This window comes from Vanessa cardui, chromosome 26 (genome assembly GCF_905220365.1).
Source record: "Vanessa cardui chromosome 26, ilVanCard2.1, whole genome shotgun sequence".
Classification (NCBI taxonomy): Eukaryota; Metazoa; Arthropoda; class Insecta; order Lepidoptera; family Nymphalidae; genus Vanessa; species Vanessa cardui.
In genome coordinates, this window is record NC_061148.1 from 1,763,510 (window position 1) to 1,787,492 (window position 23,983).

General features: G+C 35.4%; 1 protein-coding gene across 1 annotated transcript; it reads left to right on the forward strand.

Annotated features, from left to right (window-relative positions):
• The first annotated feature begins 467 nt into the window (after window positions 1–467).
• Window positions 468–23,558, forward strand: LOC124540733 (RNA polymerase-associated protein Rtf1-like). The gene is made up of 18 exons (XM_047118421.1): window positions 468–626; window positions 3,638–3,755; window positions 9,219–9,431; window positions 9,978–10,041; window positions 11,041–11,160; window positions 11,636–11,793; window positions 12,401–12,493; window positions 13,136–13,308; window positions 14,605–14,716; window positions 15,498–15,624; window positions 16,666–16,771; window positions 17,974–18,105; window positions 19,012–19,140; window positions 19,775–19,887; window positions 20,415–20,676; window positions 21,474–21,572; window positions 22,308–22,416; window positions 23,263–23,558. Exons 1-18 carry the CDS (start codon window positions 558–560, stop codon window positions 23,367–23,369), a joined length of 2,304 nt encoding a protein of 767 aa, XP_046974377.1. The 5' UTR covers window positions 468–557; the 3' UTR covers window positions 23,370–23,558.
• Window positions 23,559–23,983: the final 425 nt, after the last annotated feature.

The window sequence follows — 23,983 nt, forward strand, 5'->3', positions numbered from 1 at the left end:
TTTTAAATCGGATACTATACTCATAATTTACGTAATTTACTTTCAAAAATATATTGATGCTTTATTAAATTGTATCTCAAAATGTCGTTAAAAATCCTTATGGTAACGTGCGCTTATGGGTAAAAATTAAAATACATTTATTTTACCTTTTCCCCAATAGAAAAATGTTTTAAGCATTTCATTAGTATGCTTATCCGATTGTAGAAGGTGAACCAAGCATCTGCAGTGTAGTTGATGTTGCCAGCACAATTCGTTTTCCCTAAATCCTAGAAATTCCATAGAAACATCAGACATAACAACAAGAAATATAGTTGATATAAGATGTTAATTTTAATAAAAAAACATTTTATTGAATCTAAACTCTACCAATCTTATAAACGTAAATTTAATATAAATGTTTTTCATAATTTAAAGTTTCTATTAATTATGCTACTTTTCCACCATCTCATCTAATGGCAACACATGGTATGTATCGTATGGTTGTATAGTTGACGGGCGACTTCGTAACGTAAAGTAAAAAATATCGTAACGTATTTCGTAGTTAAAAGTGTAACAAAATGGCTAAGAGGAAAAATAAACCTTTGATAGATTCAGATTCCAGTAGCGAGTGTTCAGATTTGGATTCGGTGAGTTAATTGAGCTTAAATCCTTCCTAGGTTATAGTGTCTATCTTAGCATTTTGACGACATTCCTTTGCTATTTTGTTTGCGTATTCAGGCCAAGATCAATGTCTGAAGGATCTAATTATGACCAATGCGCATTAGTAAAGATGTCATAAAAGAAAAGTACCTATTCAAGAAGTAAACATACAATATGCTGCGTCTTATTACACACGATGTTTTTCTTTAAAAAGTTTCGTATACAATGGCTTCTTTTGGAATGACTCATGAAAAATAGAAAAAAAATATGTCCCATAACCTTTAAGAGGTTGACATTGATTTAGTACTTCTGTACTTCTTTTATATTTTTTTACAAAATGTCTTGGAAAACATGTGTACAGCCACAATTTGGGACAACAAAACTATTTATAATTTTTCAACAGCTAGTCTTAGTCTTGTACCTTATATAATGTTATTTAAAAAATAAAATATTTTAATTTTAAATTCAACCCAAGCATTTGTAGTTTATCACTTTAAAGAAATATTACCTAATTTACATCATGTTTCAAATGCAAACAAATAAATTTGTATTATATCATTATTAGAAAACATTTAATAGTCTGTAACAGATGCTTTATTACATTAGAAAGTTGGTTAACATGATTTCATGGAAATAATAGAATAATATGTTAAAAAAAAAAAACAACTTAATTATATCATATATATTTGAAGTATTTATGCTATTTAAAACAAACCCTTTTAAAAATACATTTGAATTATATGTTTACCATAGACAATAAAACAAATGAGTCAAGACTAGTTAATCAATTAATAGGTTTTCTGTCTATCATATAGATACAACCCTCTTAGTTATTCAAATGCTAAAGAGGAATACTTAGCATGGCTGTGTTTAAGTCAGAAGTATAAATAAGCATTATTTCATGCACACCTTTAGAGTGCTGTAGATGACAAGCATTGTTATATATCATATGGAGTGATATATACTTTTCTCCACCAATATCAAATGATTATATAAGTTAATGATTACTTGTGACCATTAAATTCACATGCATTTAATTTCAATTAAATGCATATTCAAACACATCTTACAGAAGTGGTATAGTGCTTATATTTAATGAAAGTTATTTAGCACTTGTATATTCTACCATAATATATAGTATTGATGTGTTCCAATTTGAAGAGTAAACCAATAAACTATGGGCACAAGAAACATATAGTCATAGTTTCCGAGTTTGGTGATGCATTAAATGTAAAGAGTGGTTTATATGTCAAACGGCACCAACATATATAAGTGGCCACTTATTATCAACTAGCCATGTAACCATTGGCATAACTATATAATTATTATCTTTTATTTTAAAATATTAATTATTAACTAGTTATCCCCTGCGTCTTTGCTCGTGTTTTTGGAAAGCCTAGGAATTTAAGCTTGCTATACCCCAATCAACAAATTCAGTTTGAATTTTAAAGAGTGTCATGCATAGAGTTTGTTTCGCATTTACATTCGCATAGATTTATTTATTATCTTATGACAATTGAAAGAAATAAATGAAGATATAACAACGACTATTAATAATAATCAGTCCAGTATTTATTCCAACTGTTAATAGAACAGTTCTATTGTAATCATTCTACTACAGTTATTATACTACAGAGGGTGCAGGGAATTTTACTAAGGAATATTCTAGAAACTTTACCTTTGAAGGTCTACATTTTTTTTTCTGACAATACCCCATTTAATCCAAGTTTACTCTTCAGCTGTGTAATATAAATAAAGATATAGATTAGTGATATTGAACTGATAAGGAATGTCCAAATACTGTCCTCCAACTGACACAAATTTTTAAATACAGTCACATAAAAATATATAGATATATGTATACAGTAACTAAGGTACCAGACGTGTTGGTATAGTGATTTTTTTGACATCTAACTAAACTTTATATCATCTCTCCTACGTTATAAAACAAGGGGCTGTTTGTAATATTAAAATAACCACTTTTTACTAAAGGCATATGTAGGTGAGGTATTTATATCAAAATGTCATTTTTTTATTTTTTGTCTTTGTCTGATGTATCGGCTAATCGCTGGAACGGCTGGACAGATTGTTACGGGAATTTCACGGGCAGAAAGCTGATGTAATAAGGAGTAACTTGGGTTAACAACAATACCTTTTTTGTTAAATTATAACGCGTACGAAGTCGCTGGCAAAACTAATATTATATATAGAAGTCTTTCATATATTTCTCTGTGTTAAGGGATACCTAGTTACCCACAAATACAATGATGAAAGCGAATTTCGACTCGTCATTGGACGTAATAACGCACGCACTGAAACATGCATGCACGTACACACACGCACGCATGCACGACGCACGCATGCACGCACGTTCACATGCTCGACGCACACATTCACGACGCACACATGCACGACGCACACATGCACCCCGCAAACATGCAAGCACGAATGCACGCACACTATAGCGTATATTAATACGTAGTAAATAAAGAGGTTGCTTTCTAATTAGTATTAAAATATATGACTGTAATGGATTAAAGAAATTAGACAACTATATATAAGGCAGAGTTCTTGATATGATATCCTTTGCGTCTTAAATTGAAATGAATGTTATAAAACGCGAATTACAAGCAAGACATGCATCGGCCATGTTTAAAATATCTTCGTTGTTTGAAAAAATATATGATTTTCAGTTTAGCATAGCTTTTCTTGGCTGAAACATATGGAATGTTTTCTTTAGATGTATTTTTTTGTTTATGTTATATGACATGTGTATAGAAAAATCCCGAGTTTGTGCGATACTTTACGAGACCATTCGAATATTGAATTCCATTTTTTTAACTCTCTCTATCATTTATAATTTCATACATCAGAAAGAGATACACATATTGTGCAATATTTGAAGTTGTTAAGCAAAGTTAGTATTTATAGGCTTTTGAATACAGTCTACTTTTATATGACGTTTTGATGTTAATCAGGATTTATTATTTTGTTCCAGCAATTCCTCAATTTGGCAAAGAAAAAAAAGAAACCAGGGGAGTCCCCACCGCCGCCGAAATCGAAAAGCAAATCTTCAGATAGCGAATCCGATTGGGATGATGATGACAAGAAAAATGGTAAGTTTTTTGATTTATTGAACACTAGCGACCCGCCCCGGCTTCGCACGGCTGCAATGCTGATACTAAATATACTACAGAATGTCTTACAATGTTCACAGTTTTTCAGTCATTCTCATATCTTGAGTCAACAACAACAGCCTGTAAATTCCCACTGCTGGGCTAAAGGCCTCCTCTCCTGTTGAGGAGAAGGCTTGGAACATATTCCACCACGCTGTTCCAATGCGGGTTGGTGGAATACACATGCGGCAGAATTTCTATGAAATTTATCACATGCAGGTTTCCCTCACGATGTTTTCCTTCACCGCTGAGCACGAGATTAATTATAAAGACAAATTAAGCACATGAATCAGCGGTGCTTGCCTGGGTTTGAACTCGCAATCATCGGTAAAGATGCACGCGTTCTAACCACTGGTCCATCTCGACTCTTCTTGAGTCAATCTATGTTTTAAAAAAAACCGCTTCAAAATCCGTTGCGTAATTTTAAAGATCTAAGCATGCAAAGGGACAAAGCGGTAAGCGACTTTGTTTTAAAGAGTTTTTGATTTGATTTGATTTGATTTTATACTATGCAATGATGGGCAGGCAGACTGGCCATTTAGACACGTGATGTTAAGAGGTCACCACCGCTCTTAGACGCTGGCTTTGCTCGTAGGATTAATCATCCCTTCACCTACTCTGGGTACTAAGATAATATTTTCTTAGTTACTCTTGTTACACCGCCTAACATCTAATCAGTGGTGGTGTCGGAAATAAACAAATTCTGTAGTATATTTAGTATCAGCATTGAACCCGTGCAAAGCCTTTGTTTTACTTGGTGGTAGGACTTTGTGCAAGCCCATCTGAGTAGGTCCAACCCACTCATCAGTTATTCTATCGCCAAACAACAGTATTCAGTATTGTTGTGTTCCGGTTTGAAGGGTGAGTGAGCCAATGTAACTACAGGCACAAGGAACATAACATCTTAGTTCCCAAGGTGGGTGGCACATTGACGATGTAAAGAATAGTTAATATTTCTTACAGCGTCATTGTCCATGGGTGGTGGTGACCACTTACCATCAGGTGGCCCATATGCTCGTCCGCGAATCTATACCATAAAAAAGCCGGGGCTAGTTAATTTTATAAGTACAGCTATCTCACTCATTAATTGTAAATTGTGAGCCAGTGTAGTACTACAGTTAAAAGGCCCTTTCAATCAAAATCAAAATCAAATCAATTTTATTCAAGTAAACTTCATAATGAAGCGTTTTTGAATCGTCAATAATCAAATACTACCACCGTTTCGGAAAGCAGCTTCTAGCGAGAAGAAACGGCAAGAAACTCGCATAGTTGCTCTTTTCAAATAAACACATTTACAATGCTGTTATTGACAGTAATTAGCGTCCTATGATGGAACCCGAGCCTAACTCCAGGCGTTTCTTTCTAAAAAGTACTCTTTTAATGAATAGTATGATTTATTTATTAATTTAGTCTTAATAATATTTTTAAATTTTGAAAATGGTAAATTGATTATATTTTCCGGTATCTTATTATATATGCGTATACCATTGCCCAAAAACGTTCTATTTACCGTATGCAAACGGAAACTGGGGGTTACAAGTTTATTCTTATTTCTTGTATTAATAGTATGTACATCAGCATTGATAGAATAATTTTTAATATTCTTTTGTATAAAGATTATATTATCATAAATATATTGTGAAACAGCCGTTAATACACCTATTTCTTTAAATTTTTCGCGTAATGATGTCCTGGAGCTAATATTGTAAATAGATCGGATAGCTCTTTTCTGTAGAATAAAAACAACTTCAATCTCTGCTGCATTACCCCATAACAACATTCCATATGACATAATACTGTGAAAATTACTAAAATAAACTAGTCTAGCAGTACTTATGTCCGTAAGTTTTCTAATTATTTTTATTGCATAAATGGCACTACTTAGTTTTCTTGCCAGGGCATACAAATGGGTGCCCCACTGCAGTTTGGAGTCAAGGGTTATCCCTAAAAAGACCGTCGACTCAACAAACTCAAGCCTTTCATTTTTCAAAGTTATTGCAGAAGGATTTGATTTGACATTTGGCAAGGAAAACAAAACACATTTAGTCTTTTTAGCATTTAGTACTAAATTATTTATGTCAAACCAACCAAGAACCCGCGACAGGGCACTGCTTACAACGTCATAGTTGTTTATTTTTCTATCAAGTTTAAAAATTAGGGATGTATCATCTGCAAACAGTACAATATCGCAAGTATTTTTTACGAAATAAGGTAAATCATTTATATATATTAAGAACAAGAGAGGTCCCAAAATTGAACCCTGTGGTACACCCATTTGCGCCACAGCGCCATTTGATTTTGCACCATTAACCACAACCTTCAAAACTCTTTCACTAAGGTAGGAGGAAATTAATTTCAATGCAGGGCCCCTGATACCATAATATTTAAGCTTTTCTAGGAGAATATCATGCCTAACGCAATCGAAAGCTTTTGATAAATCACAAAAAACTCCAATAGCGTTTTGCGACTTTTCCCATGCATCATAAATGTGCTTAACAAATGCTACACCCGCATCAGCAGTCGAGCGACCCTTAGTAAAACCAAACTGTTGAGAATGCAATAGCTTATTCGAGTTAAAGTATAATAGCAATTGATTAAGCATTACTTTCTTAAAAATTTTACTTAATACTGGCAAAATAGAGATCGGTCTGTAATTGTTTGGATCATTTTTATCACCGGACTTAAATAATGGGATTACTTTACTTAATTTCAACATATCAGGAAAAATACCAGATTGTACGCATTTATTAAAGATTATAGCTAAATAAGGAGCCAAGTCAACAATTACATTGTTAATAATTGTGACTGATAAATCCCAAAGATCACAGGTTTTTTTCAGATTTAATGTTTTAAATATTTTTAATATTTCGTACGGAGTTATATTCTCAAAAGAAAATTCTAACTCATTCTGGGGAACATAACATTTGAGTAGGTCTAAAGCGTCATTAGGAGACGCATTAAGTCCTTTAGTAATATTCAGAGGAATATTAGAGAAATATTCTTCGAATTCATTGGCCACATCTAGATCTTTGCCTACAATTTTGCCTTTTATACTAAGGGATAACTGCCCTGCATCAAACTTCAACCTACCTGTTTCCGAACTTATAATATCCCAAGTAGTTTTCATTTTATTATTAGATTTTAAGATTTTATTTTTAATATGCAACGAACGAGCTGTTTGACAAACTTGTTTAAATAACTTGGAATATTTTTTAACAAAATTGATAAATTTACAATCACGATTATATTTCTTAAGTTCATATAGCTCATACAATTTATTTCGACTTATATAGATACCGGTAGTGGCCCAGTCTGAGAACTGCATTTCATTGTTTTGATAAAAGGTTTTTAACTGAAATATTTTATTGAATTCGTTATTAATTAGTTGTAAAAGAGAATTATATAAAGAGTTGGGATCATTTGAGCTGAGATTCAATTTTGGAAGGCTACAGTGTAAAGCATTATTGAAGTTGATTAAACCTTTCACAGTAATTGGCCTACAAGTGATTTTTCGTTTCTTTTGATTTTTTTTTATACCTATTGACACCATTTGGCCAAAGTGATCTGATGTAAGGTTTGATAAGATTTTCTTATTAACGGCCTCACAACTACAAAACACGTTATCTATGCAGGTTGCGGAAGTCGCTGATATTCTTGTAGGTTCACAAAATATGTTATTTAGATTATAAGATTGAAATAAATTTATGAACCTAGTACTTATGGAAGATTGCACTAAAATGTCAATGTTAAAATCTCCACAAATAACTATATTCTTTCGCCCAGTACAGACTCGCTTAAGGGCGTCCTCCATCACACATTCAAAAAGGTTAAAATCCGATTGTGGAGGTCGGTATACGCACATAGCTATAGTATGCTCGAGTTCCACGCATGACAGTTCAACAGTGCGCTCTATTGAAAGATCCACAATGTCTTTTCGTTCTTTACAATGTATATTCTGTTTTGTGTATATTAATGATCCTCCGTGTTTAGTTAATTTTCTAAAGAACGCACTTGACAATTTATAGTTATTAATACTAGGTGGTAACTGATGTGACAAGATCCAATGTTCGCTAATACAAAATATGTCAATATTATAGTACTTTAAAAATAATTCAATTTCGTTATCTTTGCTGGATAAGCTCTGTATATTCTGATGTACAATACTAATAATATATTTACAGTGCTTATCCGTTGTCTTATTGCTTAGTTTTTTAATTTATTATTGTTAGTAGCACAACTACTAATCAAGGGTATAATATTTTTTTTAATTGTAGTGTCTACAATTGGATCAAATATATTGTAAGCTAACAATGTAGCTATATGTCGTTTATATTTAAGTGGCAGGTACATTGTATCCTTTGTCAGCTTAAAGTTAAATATAAATTTATTTATGTCAAAATTAATAAATACGTCACTATGACGGCATGTCATGCTATGTAAAAATAGATTTAAATTATAGATGTATTTATTTTGTGCTTCCGTTAATAAGTTAGAATATGGGAAAGCACATAGTAAATATTTACATTTATAATTTTTATTTATGTCAAGAAGGATGTTTATTGATTTTAAGACATCTTTTTTCCTAACTGATAAACTGTCTCCATAGAAAATTATAATATTAGAGTTTTCCTTATATTTAGTTTGCTTAATTTTGTTTATCATTTCTATGTATGGAATCCCTGGGCTACAAATGTTAATTACTTTTTGCTTCAAATTCTTACTTAATAATGATCCCATGCCCTGGCCTACCTTGTCCGAGTACATATATGTATTATAAGTATTACAGACAGTGTCAGACATTGTATCCAGACTATTTGGACTATTAATATTGGTAGTGACACATTTCTGGGAAATGGTTTTGGTAATACTATTTTCTTTGACACTATGTGACTCATTGACCATACTTTATATCTTTGTTCTCAATGTATGGCGATGCAAGGAATGGTTCATATTTATAATAGTGTCCATATTTCTGGGTGATTCCGGCGGTGATCAATCACGATAGAATTATATACTTAACACTTATAATTAAAAAAAGTCAGTGACGCATATCAGCTTCTGACATTCCAAGATCGTAATCTGCATAAGTGTCGATTTTTCACACAGAATAGGTCTACTGTTAAATATATAGATTTAAATAATAATAATAAATATACTTATTCGAATACGCTACAATCAGCATAAACTGTTGAATTGTTATTTAAAAAAATATTAAGTGAAGCTGCCACCGGTTCGGAATGTAGATTCTACTGAGAAGTGAGAGAGTGTATAAAAATGTATAAAGTTTTCTTTGTTTAACAGCTTTCCAATGTCTGTATTCTCCACTCTTCTCTTTTACAATGTTATTATTAAATATTTTAATTAATCGTGATACTGTTTGTTTAAATGTAATTCTTCTATCAGACAAATCATCTTCATCGTCCGGCTCTGAATCAAATAGCGACGCAAGAAGCGACACGTCGAAGAAGAAAGAACCAGCTAAAACGAGTAGGAAAAGTTCATCAGACCATTCAGAAGAAAGAAAGAAACCGGAACCAAAAAGAAGCGAAGTCAGGAAAAGCACAGACAGCGCTGGATCGGGGAAGAAGAAGGATGTGTACAGTGAACCAGAAGAAGGTAAGTGGATGACGATTAGGAAAGCAAAGTCACAGCAGGCAAATATCCCACTGCTGGGCAAAAGGAAATGTGGAGGAAGCTTAAAGCTCAATCCACCACACTGTTCCTGCTTTCTGTCCAAACTCTAATGACAAAATATTTAGTAAACAGTTAGATTGTGAACGTTTATTCAATTTGAAATAAAATATAAACAATTTCGATAGTTCATAATATTTCGGTTTTTATAATTTAACTGAAATTTACTTTGATAGATTATTATCTACCGAAAAAATACAACGGCTAGTCGTGATTGGTCGCTCTTACAATAAGACCGGCCAATCAGGAAGAGACTTAGACTGTTGACAATTAGACGCGGGACAGATTGTAATCTAACAGTTTAACTAAGATAGATTACAATGTAGCGACAAATAATGCGTTAATTTGCAATCATATTTCACGGTTCACAATATATCGACAGTTTACAATCTCACGATATAGATTGTTATCTAACGATGTTTGTAATCTTACGGTGAGATATACATCTACAAATACAAGTTTTGTTCACAGGCGAAGTATCTTCACATTCATCAGACAATGATTCAATAGATTCAGAAGAAGAATTCGATGATGGGTAAGGATAATTATTTTTACAGATTAAATTAAGTAAAAAAGTGACTAAATGGCCTACAACTGGCCATAAGGCGGGAGGCCCTTTTTTGAGATGGTTTATAGATTATTCGATCACGCTTTTCAAATAATGTTTTTGAATTTATTTTTTAGAAAAACGCCTGCGTTTAAGCTCGGGTTCCATTACACACTAATTAATGTAATGAAAACATAAGTAAATATGTTTATATGAAAAGAGCACCTATGCTATTTCTTCTCGCTTGAGGTCGCTTTCCGAAACGGTGGTAGTATTTACATATTGACCATTTAAAAACTTATATTGTGAAGTTTTTTTTTATGGAATAGGTTGGCGGACGAGCATATAGGCCACCTGATGGTAAGTGGTCACCATCACCCATAGACAATGATGCTGTAAGAAATATTAACTAATCCTTACATCGTCAATGTGCCACCAACCTTGGGAACTAAGATGTTATGTCCCTTGTGCCTGTAGTTACACTGACTCACACACCCTTCAAACCGGAACACAACAATACTGAGTACTGTTGTTTGGCGGTAGAATAACTGATGAGTGAGTGGTACCTACCCAGACGGGGTTGCACAAAGCCCTACCACCAAGTTAACTTGAATACAATTTTCTGTCCCTCGTTCAAATAGCCCGTCCAACTGTAAAACCTTTCGTCTACCTCTAGAACGAATGTTCGTAGCCACTCGCCTTTATACCGTATGTGTTCAACTTACAACAGTTTTCGATTTAATTACGATATTTTTACCCACGGTTAGACTATAGTCTTATTAAAGACTGTTTTTTAAAAAAAATGTATCAATAGATTAAACAACTAGAACAATAAATAAATAATTTTTATGCTTCTGTCATGAATTAGAAGTAAATTGTTAACAACATTTAAAGCATGTCGAGTTTGTTAAATTTTGAAAAATAAAATTAGACAAGGTAAGCTATATTATTCCAAAAATATGTTTTCACGGTGTGTGTGATGGACAGGTACGATGAAAATCTCATGGGAGATGAAGAAGACAGGGCTCGTCTGGCGGCCATGTCGGAGAAGGAGCGCGAACAGGAGATATTCAAACGCATAGAGAGGCGGGACTTGATGAAGACACGGTGAGTTGATCGTTTTCACACTGAACATATTATTAGACAATTATACATAATAGAATATAATTATACAATATTTTATACAAAATAATGAACATCCTGTATATATTTTAAATTGTCTTGTAATAAAAGAAGTCGGTGGCTAGAAAACAATGTTATTAATTGGTGTTTCAAACATATTGGTGTCTCACGGGGTTGCATTTTAGAGCCATTTTTATTTTGGGTATATACATTTGGGTGGTAAAAGTATACATATATTTATTATTACAGTAATATATTTTAATTTTGGTAGAGCTGTCTCACGGGGTTGCATTTTAGAGCCACTTTTATTTTGATTATGTATGAATGATTGTGATGATTTCCTAGTAGTATTTTTTTTTTATTACAAGAATATATTGCTAGTGCATAACTCTGTCACAACTCGTAGCAGTACAACGTAAAGGATTCCTCACGAGAGGTTCTTGTAATTGTAATGCCTCAGATGGGAGATCGAGCGAAAGCTGCGTCTGGCGCGGCGCTCGGCGGCGGAGCGCGGCGCGTCGCCGGGCGAGCTGGCGCGCCGACGGGACGCGCGACGCCGACGACGCGAGTTGCGCGCCAAGCAGCAGGCGCGACGACAGCGCGACCACGAGCGCCGCGGTGAGTCCCTGCCCGTCTCGTACTGTGACAGGATGAGTCATATAGTACGACACAACTTAGATGTCGCATCGGCTAAATTCGTAAAACTGATCACATCCGAATTGACTACGCTATCCCAAATTATCAAAATTTATTTCTCATGCGAATATGATCTTTACACAAACGTAATAACATGTAATATCATATGACCTAATATATTCGTCAATTTGACGCGTCGATTTACATGCTCTTGCTTTCTCTGACGCGTGAATCTATAGCGACGAATAGCGTCGAATGGCGCGATAGGGAGCTATTTCTATTGGTTGTATAAATCGGCAGTAATCGTAATGTTGTCTTAAATTTTCGCGATGATTACACATTTAAATAAAACTATTTACACACGGTCACATGGTCACGGGCAGTCTGCCCGTGACCACGAACACAGCAAAGTGCTCGAAACGTCGGGATGTTTAAAAATAATTAATATACGCGATTCATCCGTTATAAATAGTTTTATTTAAACGGCAGTAATCGGTTTTATTTTCAGTCCATTGCATTTTCCGATGCTACATCTAATACTATACGTAATTTGATTTGATTCTATTTAAATAAAACTCTTCACTCGTAGAATCCGAAAAGGAGGAGCCTAAGGAACCTGAAAAAGAAAAGGAGATCCCACCCGAGAGTCCCGGAGAGATACGAGACGATCCCAAGGATGAAGGTATGTCTCAGTTTGGTATATGAAATATTGATGATTGCTCCTGTAAATGAAAATATAGCTATATAATGAGCTTTGATTCGAGTATCATTTTGTTTTACATTTAACAATCATGCGACTGCCTCGTTTATCTAGTCTTCAGATACCGATAAAAAGTTACTGGATTTTCCTATCGAAGTAACAACCCAGTCCTGCGCTTGAACTCGTTCCAATCGCATCTAGTCAGATGCGATTGGAACGAGTTACCTTTAGTTAGTTTAGTTACCACTCTCATAGTCATGAGAGTGCACTGTAATGTGTCGTGGTATGACGTCAGCAGAGCGCTCGGCGTCGCCGCTGTTCGGCGCTAGTGAGCTTTGATTCGAGTCTCATTTTGTTTTACATTTAACAATCGCATCGACTGCCTAGTGGTCGGATATATGGCTGCACATACCGACAAAAAGTTACTGGATTTTCCTATCGAAGTAACATCCCAGTCCTGCTCTTGAATTCGTTCCAATCGCATGGTGATATAAGCGTGTAGCGCACTGTAATGGCCCGTGGCCCTATTGAAGTAACAGCCCGGTCCTGCCCTTGAACTCGTTCCAATCACATCTGACTATGAGAGTGCACTGTAGTCTGTAATGTGTCGTGGTATGACGTCAGCAGAGCGCTCGGCGTCGCCGCTATTCGGCGCTAAGACGGAGCGCAAGCGCAACGTTGACGACCGGCGCGTCAACGCAATGGCGGCGCTGCGAGCGCAACGAGACGCGCGCGCCACTCGCGTCGAGACAGAGCAACGCAAGCGCGCAGAGCTGCAGCGCAAGGACGACGACGACGTGAGTCACACTAACAGTAGCAGTAGCAGTGTTGTGTATTATCATCCCTTACCTTTCTCCTCCTCCAATCCTCATTTATTTTAAAATTGTGTGTATGTTTATCTTACTAGTTATGTGTGTATTTTCTCATTATATATGTATATATTATTTTTACTACTTTATTATATTTGTATTATAGTACACCTCCACCCTAAATTTATTTATTTATTATAATGTCCTATGCCAACCGGTTGCCTGGAAGAGATCGCTCTTCTAGCGATAAGGCCGCCGATTGTATACTCTATAACATTGTTTTTTTTTTCTGTTTTAAAATGTTATGTACTTTCCTTGGTGTACAATAAAGTATATTTCATTCATTCATTCATTTCATTCATTCATTCATTCATTCAGTGTAACTACAGGCACTTGGTGGTAGGGCTTTGTGCCCGTCTGGGTAGGTACCACCCACTCATCAGTTATTCTACCGCCAAACAACAGTATTCAGTATTGTTGTGTTCCGGTCTGAAGGGTGAGTGAGCCAGTGTAACTACAGGCACAAGGGACATAATATCTTAGTTCCCAAGGTTGGTGGCGCATTGACGATTTAAGGAATAGTTAATATTTCTTACAGCTTTATTGTCTATGGGTAATGGTGACCACTTACCATTAGGTGGCCCATATGCTTGTCCGTCAACCTATACCATAAAAAAAAAATCCCTCCCGCTAGCCCATAGGCTGAGGCCTCGACTCGAGATTTTCTGTGATTTATGCGAAGCCTTCGATAGTGAACGACATGAAGCTTGGGTAAACAGATTATCCCATCGTGGATTGTGGATTGAATTACTATATGCAAGTTTTCCTTGCATATACACTACTTACGATACAAGTTGTAGATTTAACTTAAAAGTTAGCAAGTGTCTAAGTGCTTTAAGAGTGTCCCAGGGACTAATACTTGGACCCCTTGTATTATTGATATGCACAATACACTTTTTTTTAGTTGATAATATCTCGTTCATTTAAAAGTAGAAAACAAGCATAACAATGTTTATGTATTAACATTGTTATGCCTGTAATGTAAACAGTATACTAAATAATATGGTATTAACACATTGTATTTTTTTTCTGAGCATCCAATTATGACTTTATTTACCTCTAAGATAAATATTACCAACACATCACATATTTATACTCAACCATCAATACACAATAATATCGAAGCATTAGATATAACATCATAGTTCCCAAGTTTGACGGTGCATCTATAATAGCGTGATCAAATTAAAAAAAAAAACAATTATTATATTATATTTCTTGCAGGACGCAGACGCAGAAATCATAGGCGGCACAAGTAAACAGAGCGTCAAGTTAAAAGCATCGGACATATACTCGGATGATTCTGGTTCAGATTCAGAAGATAATAAGTCACAAGGTCAGTTGAGTCCTACATATTAGAATTCAAGTTATTTTATAATACTTACATTGCTTTTAACACCTTATTTAAATTAAAGGAAAATGTTTATAAGTAACTGACTTAAAATTATAAATTAACTTAGTAAGTTATATTTATTAAGCCTAATACCGATAAAAATAGTCAGTAAGAATCCTTTTTTAGTAGGCTGGTAATGCAAGGAAGTATTGACAATACAAAAAATAAGGTGTCAGCTATTGTGATCAGTATATATTATGAGTTTAAAATGGTTATTTATTAAAGAAAGTTGAAAATAATAATTCATGCAAAAATCCGTCACGTGACACAAAACGCTCCTGTTTGGTCGGGTTTATGATGACGTCACTTGCTTGCTAACCTCGTTTGCCTACTGTATGTGGATTATAAGTACCACAGATTACAATACAGGCAAGTGACGTCGTCGACCATATTGAAACGCCATATTGTCTAAGTCGTCGCGCGCTATTTAAATGTGGAATTTTTAATTTGAGATTTTCAACAAATAGGTACGAGAAATTTAAAAAAAAATTACTGTGTTCTGAAACCTCTACCAGTCAAAGCAGTCAAACAGCCTATTGTCATTGATTTTGCTGATACTACTTTTGTAGATAACTAATAAAACAAAGTACTTCTATGTAAGCTGTCAACGGACAGCTTTAAAATTGGAAGGAAGAGTAACCATAGACAAAATTAAGATGTTTACTTGATGTTACAGCAAAATATGTTTATAATTTCCAATAAAGTATCTTTAAATTATTTCCAGGTCGGAGAAGTTCCTCAAGCTCGTCCTCATCAGACGCAGAAGTTGAAGAGAAGAAGCGGGAGAGAGAGGAAGTTGAGGTCAAATACGCAGACACTAGGGATCAGATAAACAAACTTAGATTAAGCAGGTATTATAGTATTTCTATATAGTTTTTTTTTAATGGTAAGTGTCACCATCACCCATAGACAATGACACTGTAAGAAATATTAACTATTCCTTACATCGTCCATGTGCCACCAACCTTGGAAACTAAGATGTTAAGTCCCTTGTGCCTGTAGTTACACTGGCTCACTCACCCTTCAAGCCGGAACACAACAATACTGAGTACTGTCATTTGGCGGTAGAATATCTGACGGGTGGTACCTACCCAGACGGGCTTGCACAAAGCCCTACCACCAAGTCTACCACCAAATATTAACTATTCCTTAAATCGTCAATGCGCCACCAACCTTGGGAACTAAGATATTATGTCCTTGTGCCTGTAGTTACACTGGCTCAGGTAGTATACTTCATTCAGACCATAAGAGGAAAAAGCGAAATAAATAACATTTGATAGCAATTTGACGCGATATGATTGGTCGAGAGCGTGATTAGTCTATGGTATTCACTATGGATTAACAAAAAAAAATAGCCTTTCAATGAGTCAATAGGCGTGAGCGATATCCGAATTTTGTGACATCAGTTGTGAATCGGATATTTGGATTAAATGTCGCCCTGTCTTTGTCTAACTTAACATTGTACGATATGCGAGAAAGAGATGAAACGGATGTGATATCGAAATCGTTTTAACATTCGCTCCATCTCATTCTCACAAATGGGTTACTGTAAATTTAAAGAGAGATAGGACGAATATTTCATGAGTTTATTGTTATCGTCATCATCAAATAAATGACGTCATCCGATTTTAGATTAGGTTCGATATATTGGACACATTCCTAATGGTCAGTAAGCCAGTGTAACTACAGGCACAAAGGATTTAACATATCAGTTTTCGAAAAATCTTGATATATGTTTGTAATATATCTTATAGTGGTTTCAGAGGTGGTGACCACTAACCATAGGGTGGTCAAGTAACTTTAAGAAAAGAATTATTACTAATAATTACGATGTAATACGTAGAATGGTTATTATATTATTTCAAACTAAAGTTTTGTTTTGATTGTTTCAGGTTTAAATTAGAGAGATTAGTACACTTACCGTTCTTCTCGCGAGTCGTGCAGGGCTGTTTCGTTCGCATCGGCATAGGGAATAACAACGGCAACCCCGTATACAGGGTGAGTTTTAATTATTTATTAAACTTAGTAGTCGTAGTAGTAGGCTGAGATGGTCTTGTAGTGCAAGAGTGCGTTTCGACCGATGATTACTGATGTATACCACTACATTTTAAGGTGCTTAATATCTAAAAAAAAAAATTACCTGTTGCCTGTAAAGTCGGTATACGGGCGAAAGTTTTACGTGACAACGACTTTGAGTGGTAAAATGACGCGTGCCTTTCACTTTTTATGTCTGTCTCTCTCGCTCTTAGGCGGGCTAACCGCCCGAGTGGAAGGCACGCGTGTCTCTCACTCGCTCTCATTGCGAGCGCATAACGTGAGCGGAGCGTAACGCAGTTTCTTGAAGTGTCACCCGGCAAACCAATTTATAAGACGTTGTCACGTCAAAATGATAATAAATTTATTGACATGAAAAGTTAACATAGTCGCAAAACATCCAGTGGTCCCGCACTAACCAAGCCTGTCTTGCGGGTACCAGCTAGCGGTTACAATTTCATGCTATTAACAGGAGCTCGGACTATATTCTACGATCCCATATCTAATTATATAATAATACAGCATATATATAAGAAATGGAAAAATATGTAATAGCCAAAAATTAAAAACAATAAGAGAATTTGTTCATAATTTATCTCGTGTGAAAATATAGTGAGGAAACTGCATGTGTCTAATTGCATGAAATTATATACATACAGTTTCCTCACCACCAGTCCTTATTGGGATAGTTCCATACATTCTTAAAGAAAGAGAAGGCAGTGGGAGTTTTACAGGCTGGCTGTGTTAATGAAAATCCAGTCGATTGTAGTTATAATAAAAAAATTGAATCTTAATGTAGAGTCATAAAGTTCAAATTCGAGTAACTTTTTATAACATGTTGGCACTAAAGCTTGAAATAATCAGTTTTTTAGGGGACGCCTGTGTCCATTGGCGGGACCAACCCTATTTTAAGTGCAATAAAACATCGTCATCTGCTGCTTTTCTCCCCCTCCCAAAAAAGTAATTTAAGAGATCACTTAGGGAGTCTCACTAATGGACCAAGACTAAACCACACAAGCTACTTAGAGCATTGGCAACCCTGAATGATGGGTCTGAGTCTAATATTTACATACTATTCTTGTATGTTTTTGTATGTGCGTGTGCGTGTGTGTGTGTTCTTTGTAATTTGTGATCTTGTCACACTAACGTATGATTTAATATTGCAGGTCGCTGAAATAATAGACGTATACGAAACGGCGAAAGTATATAACTTAGGTAACACAAGAACGAATAAAGGCTTTAAGTTACGGCACGGAACCCAGGACAGAGTGTTCCGATTGGAGTTTGTTAGCAATCAGGTGAATATTCATTCCAATTATATATTCCCCTGTCAAATCGTAACCTTAGTATTGGTGTCTGGTTTGAAGTGTGAGTGAGTCAGTGTAACAGTCAAAATAGACTCCATTCAAATAGGCTTTTACAAGCACTTTAGAATTGTCATTTAACAAATACATATATGAAGTGAAGCTACCACCGGTTCGGAAAGTAGAACCGGCAAGATACTCAGTAGTTTTTGACAGCCAAAAATGCAGACATGTTAGTTAAATATATATGTATGTAATATCTTGCCTAGAAGTCAACGAGTTATATTTTTCAACGCTTTTTATACTAAAAATTTACCCATAATAAATGGCTGTCTTAATTAGATATTTGACGGTCGTAAGGCGATATATAACCGATGTATGGTTTAATATAACATAAATTTTTGGTATTGTTTTAATTCACAATAAGTTTTTTATTAGTTATTTTTATATGAGCCGAGGTGGCCCAGTGGTTAGAACGCGTGCATCTTAACTGATGATTTCGGGTTCAAACCCAGGCAAGCACCGCTATATATATGTGCTTAATTTGTGTTTATAATTCATCTGGTGCTCGGCGGTGAAGGAAAACATCGTGAGGAAACTTCCATGTGTCTAATTCCATCGAAATTCTGCCACATGTGTATTCCACCAACCCGCATTGGAACAGCGTGGTGGAATATGTTCCAAGCCCTCTCCTTATCGGGAGAGGAGGCCATTAGCCAAGCAGTGGGAAATTTACAGGCTGTTACTTTACTTTACTATACTTTATTAATTTATTTCATTGTGTCTAATTTAATTTAATACCTAATATATAGTTAAAGTAACTTCATTCCACTGGGTGTCCCACAGCTTATATCTACATGCTTTCTTTAAACAATTTTTAAAATGCTTGTTCTCTTCCAGGAATTCACAGATAACGAATTTCAGAAGTGGCACCGAGCCATCAAAGAAGCCAATAAGAAACCTCCGACTATGGATTTCGTTAGGAATAAAATTAGTGAAGTAAAAGATGCGCTCATGTATGAGTTTAAGGTAATATTTAAATTAATTTATAACTATAATATTCAAAAAATCAAAATCAAAGTATACTTTATTCAAGTGGGCTTTTACAAGCACTTTTGAATCGTCATTTAACAATTAAGTGAAGCTACCACTGCACCGGTTCGGAAAGTAGATACTACCGAGAAGGACCGGCAAGAAACTCAGTAGTTACTCTTACAATAAAATTACAATCAAAATCTTTGCATTGAGAGGGGCATTCTCTGTTCTTGCCTCACAGAGAATATAACAATTGGTAATATACTCTATATTAAGGTTTAGAGTTAATCATAACTATTGTTATGTAGATGCATAAAAAGTATTAAAAAGTTTAGTATATATAGATCAAAAAGGCTCAGTCATGGTAAACGTATGTTAATAAAATTAGTAAATATTATTCCTATATTTAAAACACAAATTTAATGTTGCTAAAATTTAATTTTTTAACATTATTTTGTCATTGTTTTTATTTATCTTTTTTTTGTGTCAATGGTACATATCCTATGTATTGCCACAGATTATATCACTAAAACTTTAAGGTTCTTTATGAGTATTAAGTTCTATAATCAAATATGTGAATGGTGAAAGTTATTTCACAATAATGAATTAACACGATGTATATTCACAGGAAGAAGATATAGAAAAAATCGTAGCCGAAAAGGAAAGGTTTAGATCTCATCCGACGAATTACGCGATGAAGAAAACTCAGCTCATGAAGGAAAGGGACGTCGCCCAGTTGCGGTCAGTGCGCGCGAATGGTTTTTTTTTTATGGTATAGGTTGGCGGACGACCATATGGGCCACCTGATGGTAAGTGGTCACCATCACCCATAGACAATGACGCTGTAAGAAGTATTAACTATTCCTTACATCGTCAATGTGCCACCAACCTTGGGAACTAAGATGTTATGTTCTTTGTGCCTGTAGTTACACTGGCTCACTCACCCTTTAAACCGGAATATAACAGTACTGAGTACTGTTATTTGGCGGTAGAATAACTGACGAGTGGGTGATACCTACCCAGACCCCTACCACCAAATAAAACCTTACATACGTTATACAAACACTCCATTGTATTGGCGGTAGTAAATATCTAATTATGACAATAATTCACTTGGTAGAGCTTTATGAGAGTTTGTCTAAGTCGACACCAGCCCCCATCATATATTGTAACACTAACAGCAAAAGTTAGTATAGTGTCCCTTGAGCCTGTAGTTACACATAACATCGGAGGGTACGCGCACACTCACGGTACCGTGTGTCCCTCAGCGGCGACGAGGAGCTGGTGGCGGAGCTGAGCGGCAAGCTGCAGGAGCTGGAGGAGCGCGCCAGCGCGCTGGACAAGACGCGCACGTCGTCCATCCAGAGCATCTCGTACATCAACAACCGCAACCGCAAGCTCAACGTGGAGTCGGCCGAGCGCGCCATCATGGAGGAGCTGCGCGCCAGCCGCGGCCGCCGCGCCGACGACCCCTTCACGCGCCGCCACACCAAGCCCGTCATGAACTTCAAGCAGCCCTCCCGCGAACAGGCGAGCCTACCCGCTCATACTAGTATATACTGTACTGTAATATACTGTGTGTAGTATGTATGTGTCGAGTGGTGTGTACACCGGTTTTCATGGGTACGCCGCTCTGAGGTCCCGGGTTCGATTCCTGGCCGAGTCGATGTAGATTACGATTATATGATAAAAAAAAAGAAAAAAAAATTATATGTCTCCATACTGCACTAAATTGTTTTCTATTTTTGAAGGCAAGTTCTGCGACTTTGATTAGCTCCGATATCAGTAGCCCTGATAGTGACATGTTGCATGTTTATGTTTGAGAATAGACCGTGTAGAAAGAAACTGGATTGATAAACCTAACATGAATGTAAAATGATCCCAGTCAGGGCTTACCTTATCTATCTAAGTGTTCCTGATTAAACACGCCTTTGCAACCCTCCTTAAAATCGTACGGGGCCGCAGGAACCCGACTGGTTCTAGGATCGTCTTTAACCTTTCTACACATTGTAGACGATCCATTGTTTTTCGTATATAACGAGAGTGAGTCTGGTTCAAGTTCTACTTATCTGGATCTGAAGATTCAGAGGACTCCAGACCTCGGTAGTCACGTGACAAACGTTTAAAAAAATGCATTTTTATTTATTGATTTATGACCATTTTTAAACTCATAATATACACTGATTACAATAATTCACAATTTATTTTTCGCATTGTCAAATAGCCTATTGAACCAACGTTTACAGTTATTGGTATCGGAGCCATCATCAATTTAAGCGCAAGGTGACAGTTGAGCATCTGAGGCCTCAACTTTATTATTATTACAGGATTTATTGAAGAACGAGCAAGCGGCCGCCGAGGAAAAGAAGAAAAGAGAGGAAGACGAGAAGTTGAATAAGGAGAAGGACGAGAGAGAGAGACTAACGGTGAGATGATTCTTCTCTGATTTAGATACGTAGACTACTCTGGAGATACTAACTTTGATGTTTTTACCTAACTTGGTGAAATAACTAACTAATAAGCTTTTACATGGAAGCAATTGTACAAGCTTATATCACCTCCGAAATACTTTTCTACTACTAATTAGTATTTTAGTGTTTTCGTATGGAGGATGAGTGAGCCAGTGTAAATATAGGCAATATGGAATATAACTTCTCTGGTTGGTGGCGCATTGGTGATGTAAGGAATGGTTAATATTTCTAATAGAGCCATTGTCTATGGGCAGTGGTGACCACTTACCAAAATGTAGCCCATTTGCCACACTGCCTAACTAAAATACTATGAAATATTTATAATATACTATAAATAATTATTATTATTTATTTAATATCTCCTATTTCATTATATATATTATATGTGTATATTTATATTATATATATTTATTGTTATTTATGCATTGTGTATTATTTTATTATGTATTTGTACCACATATAAGTAAAAAGTTACTGTACCCTTCCCATTTATATCAACACTATGATCCTCTACCCAAAGGTTGCCTGGAAGAGATCGCTGCTCAGCGATAAGGCACCTCATGCAACTAATATGTAACGAAAATGTTATTTTTTAGTTTTAAGATTGGGTGCAATAAAGAATAAATAAATAAATATATATAAAAATAAAGATAAATCTGGATTTTAAAAAGGATTTTCTCTTACCTGCAGCAGTCAGAAGATGACGTCGGCAAGAATAAGAATGCGCCCACAGACAACAGCAGCCTCTACTCGCTACACGATTTCGACATTAATATAGAAATAGACCTGCCCATACCGAGTGAGTACTATATATATTAATATTTATACTAAAATATGTCCCTCGGCATATTTGAATCCTCGTTATACAAGAGAACTTAGTAATACAATGGTTTTATAAACCATTTTACTATAGAGTGCCTTGTTAAGTACTACAGGACCTTAGACCTAAATGATGGCTAGATATAAGGAAACAGATGCAAAGTCCTGGATTCAAACCCCAGTTCGGACCGAATATGTACAGCCTGGCGTCTGGATATGGGAAGTGTGAACACTCCGTGAAGTGTAAAGCAGTTGGTACTGAACCAACTCTTTCCTGTCTAAGAGTGCAGCTGTAAGACGTCCCATTGGTCTAGAGATTGGTCAAGACAACATCATTTAAACCCTCTCCTTAGTGGAAGAATAGGCCTTAGCCCAGCAGTGGGAAATTTACAGGCTGTCACCTTAAAATCTCCCTATTGATATCTATTTGTAGAAACTGCTAATGATCGTTGTAACTGCACATACTTCAACGGAATTAACTTCGCCCTTACTTTACGTTTTTATGTTTTAGTATTTCGACTTATTACTTTGCAGTATAGTGTTGCTAGATATAATAAATAATATCTCTAATTATAACTTGATAGTTGCCAGTTCTGACTTATTTTCAATTACTTATAATTTGACCTTGACCTCATTCTATTTATTGTATTATAGACCGTAAAGTAGTAAAAATATTTTTGATTAGACCCCTGAAGAACCGCCATACTGGTACAAATGACCAAATATTTTGTCATTATCATCTCCCGGTCTATTATATATGTATATAATCATAAAATATTGTCGATATGTTGTTTCATTTTATAATTCATTGTATATTTAACAACAGAAGCGGTATCGTCCCAATCAAAGCAGATAACGATCAAAGTGAAAGAATCTGGTCCGAAGAGATCGTTGAACTTGGAAGAATACAAGAAGCGCCACGGGCTCATATGAGTGTCGGTCGTGCGGGGCTGGCTGGTACACTGTATAGATAATTGTAATGTTGCATTAGTAATCATTGACTCGTAACGGATATATCAATAGGCTATTTGACTGTGAATTATTGTAATCAGTGTATATTATGAGTTGAAAAATGGTTATTTACTAACGAAACTTGAAAATAATACGTCATTTATTCATAAATCAATAAATAAAAATGCATTTTTTCAAATATTTGTCACGTGACACAAAACGCTTCTGATTGGACGGGCTTAAGATGAAGTCGCTTTCTTGTAAACCTTTTGCTTTTCTACTACATGTACCACAGATTAAAATACAGCAAAGTGACGTCACCGTTTTCGTGCGTTATTTAAATATGGAATTTTTAATTTGATATTTTTCGGCTAATATGTACTAGAAATAAAAAAAAGATAACTTTTACTGGGTTCCTTAACCTCTACTCAATAATATAAAAAGGATTTTAAAAACCAGTCAAATAGCTTATTATTTCATATGAAGTGATTTGTCCGATTAATAATTTACAAAGCAATTCTATATCTTTAATTGCAGGACGTTTAACTTGCCACCTGCCTGGTATAGTGCTAGATATACTATGTTATATGTCATCC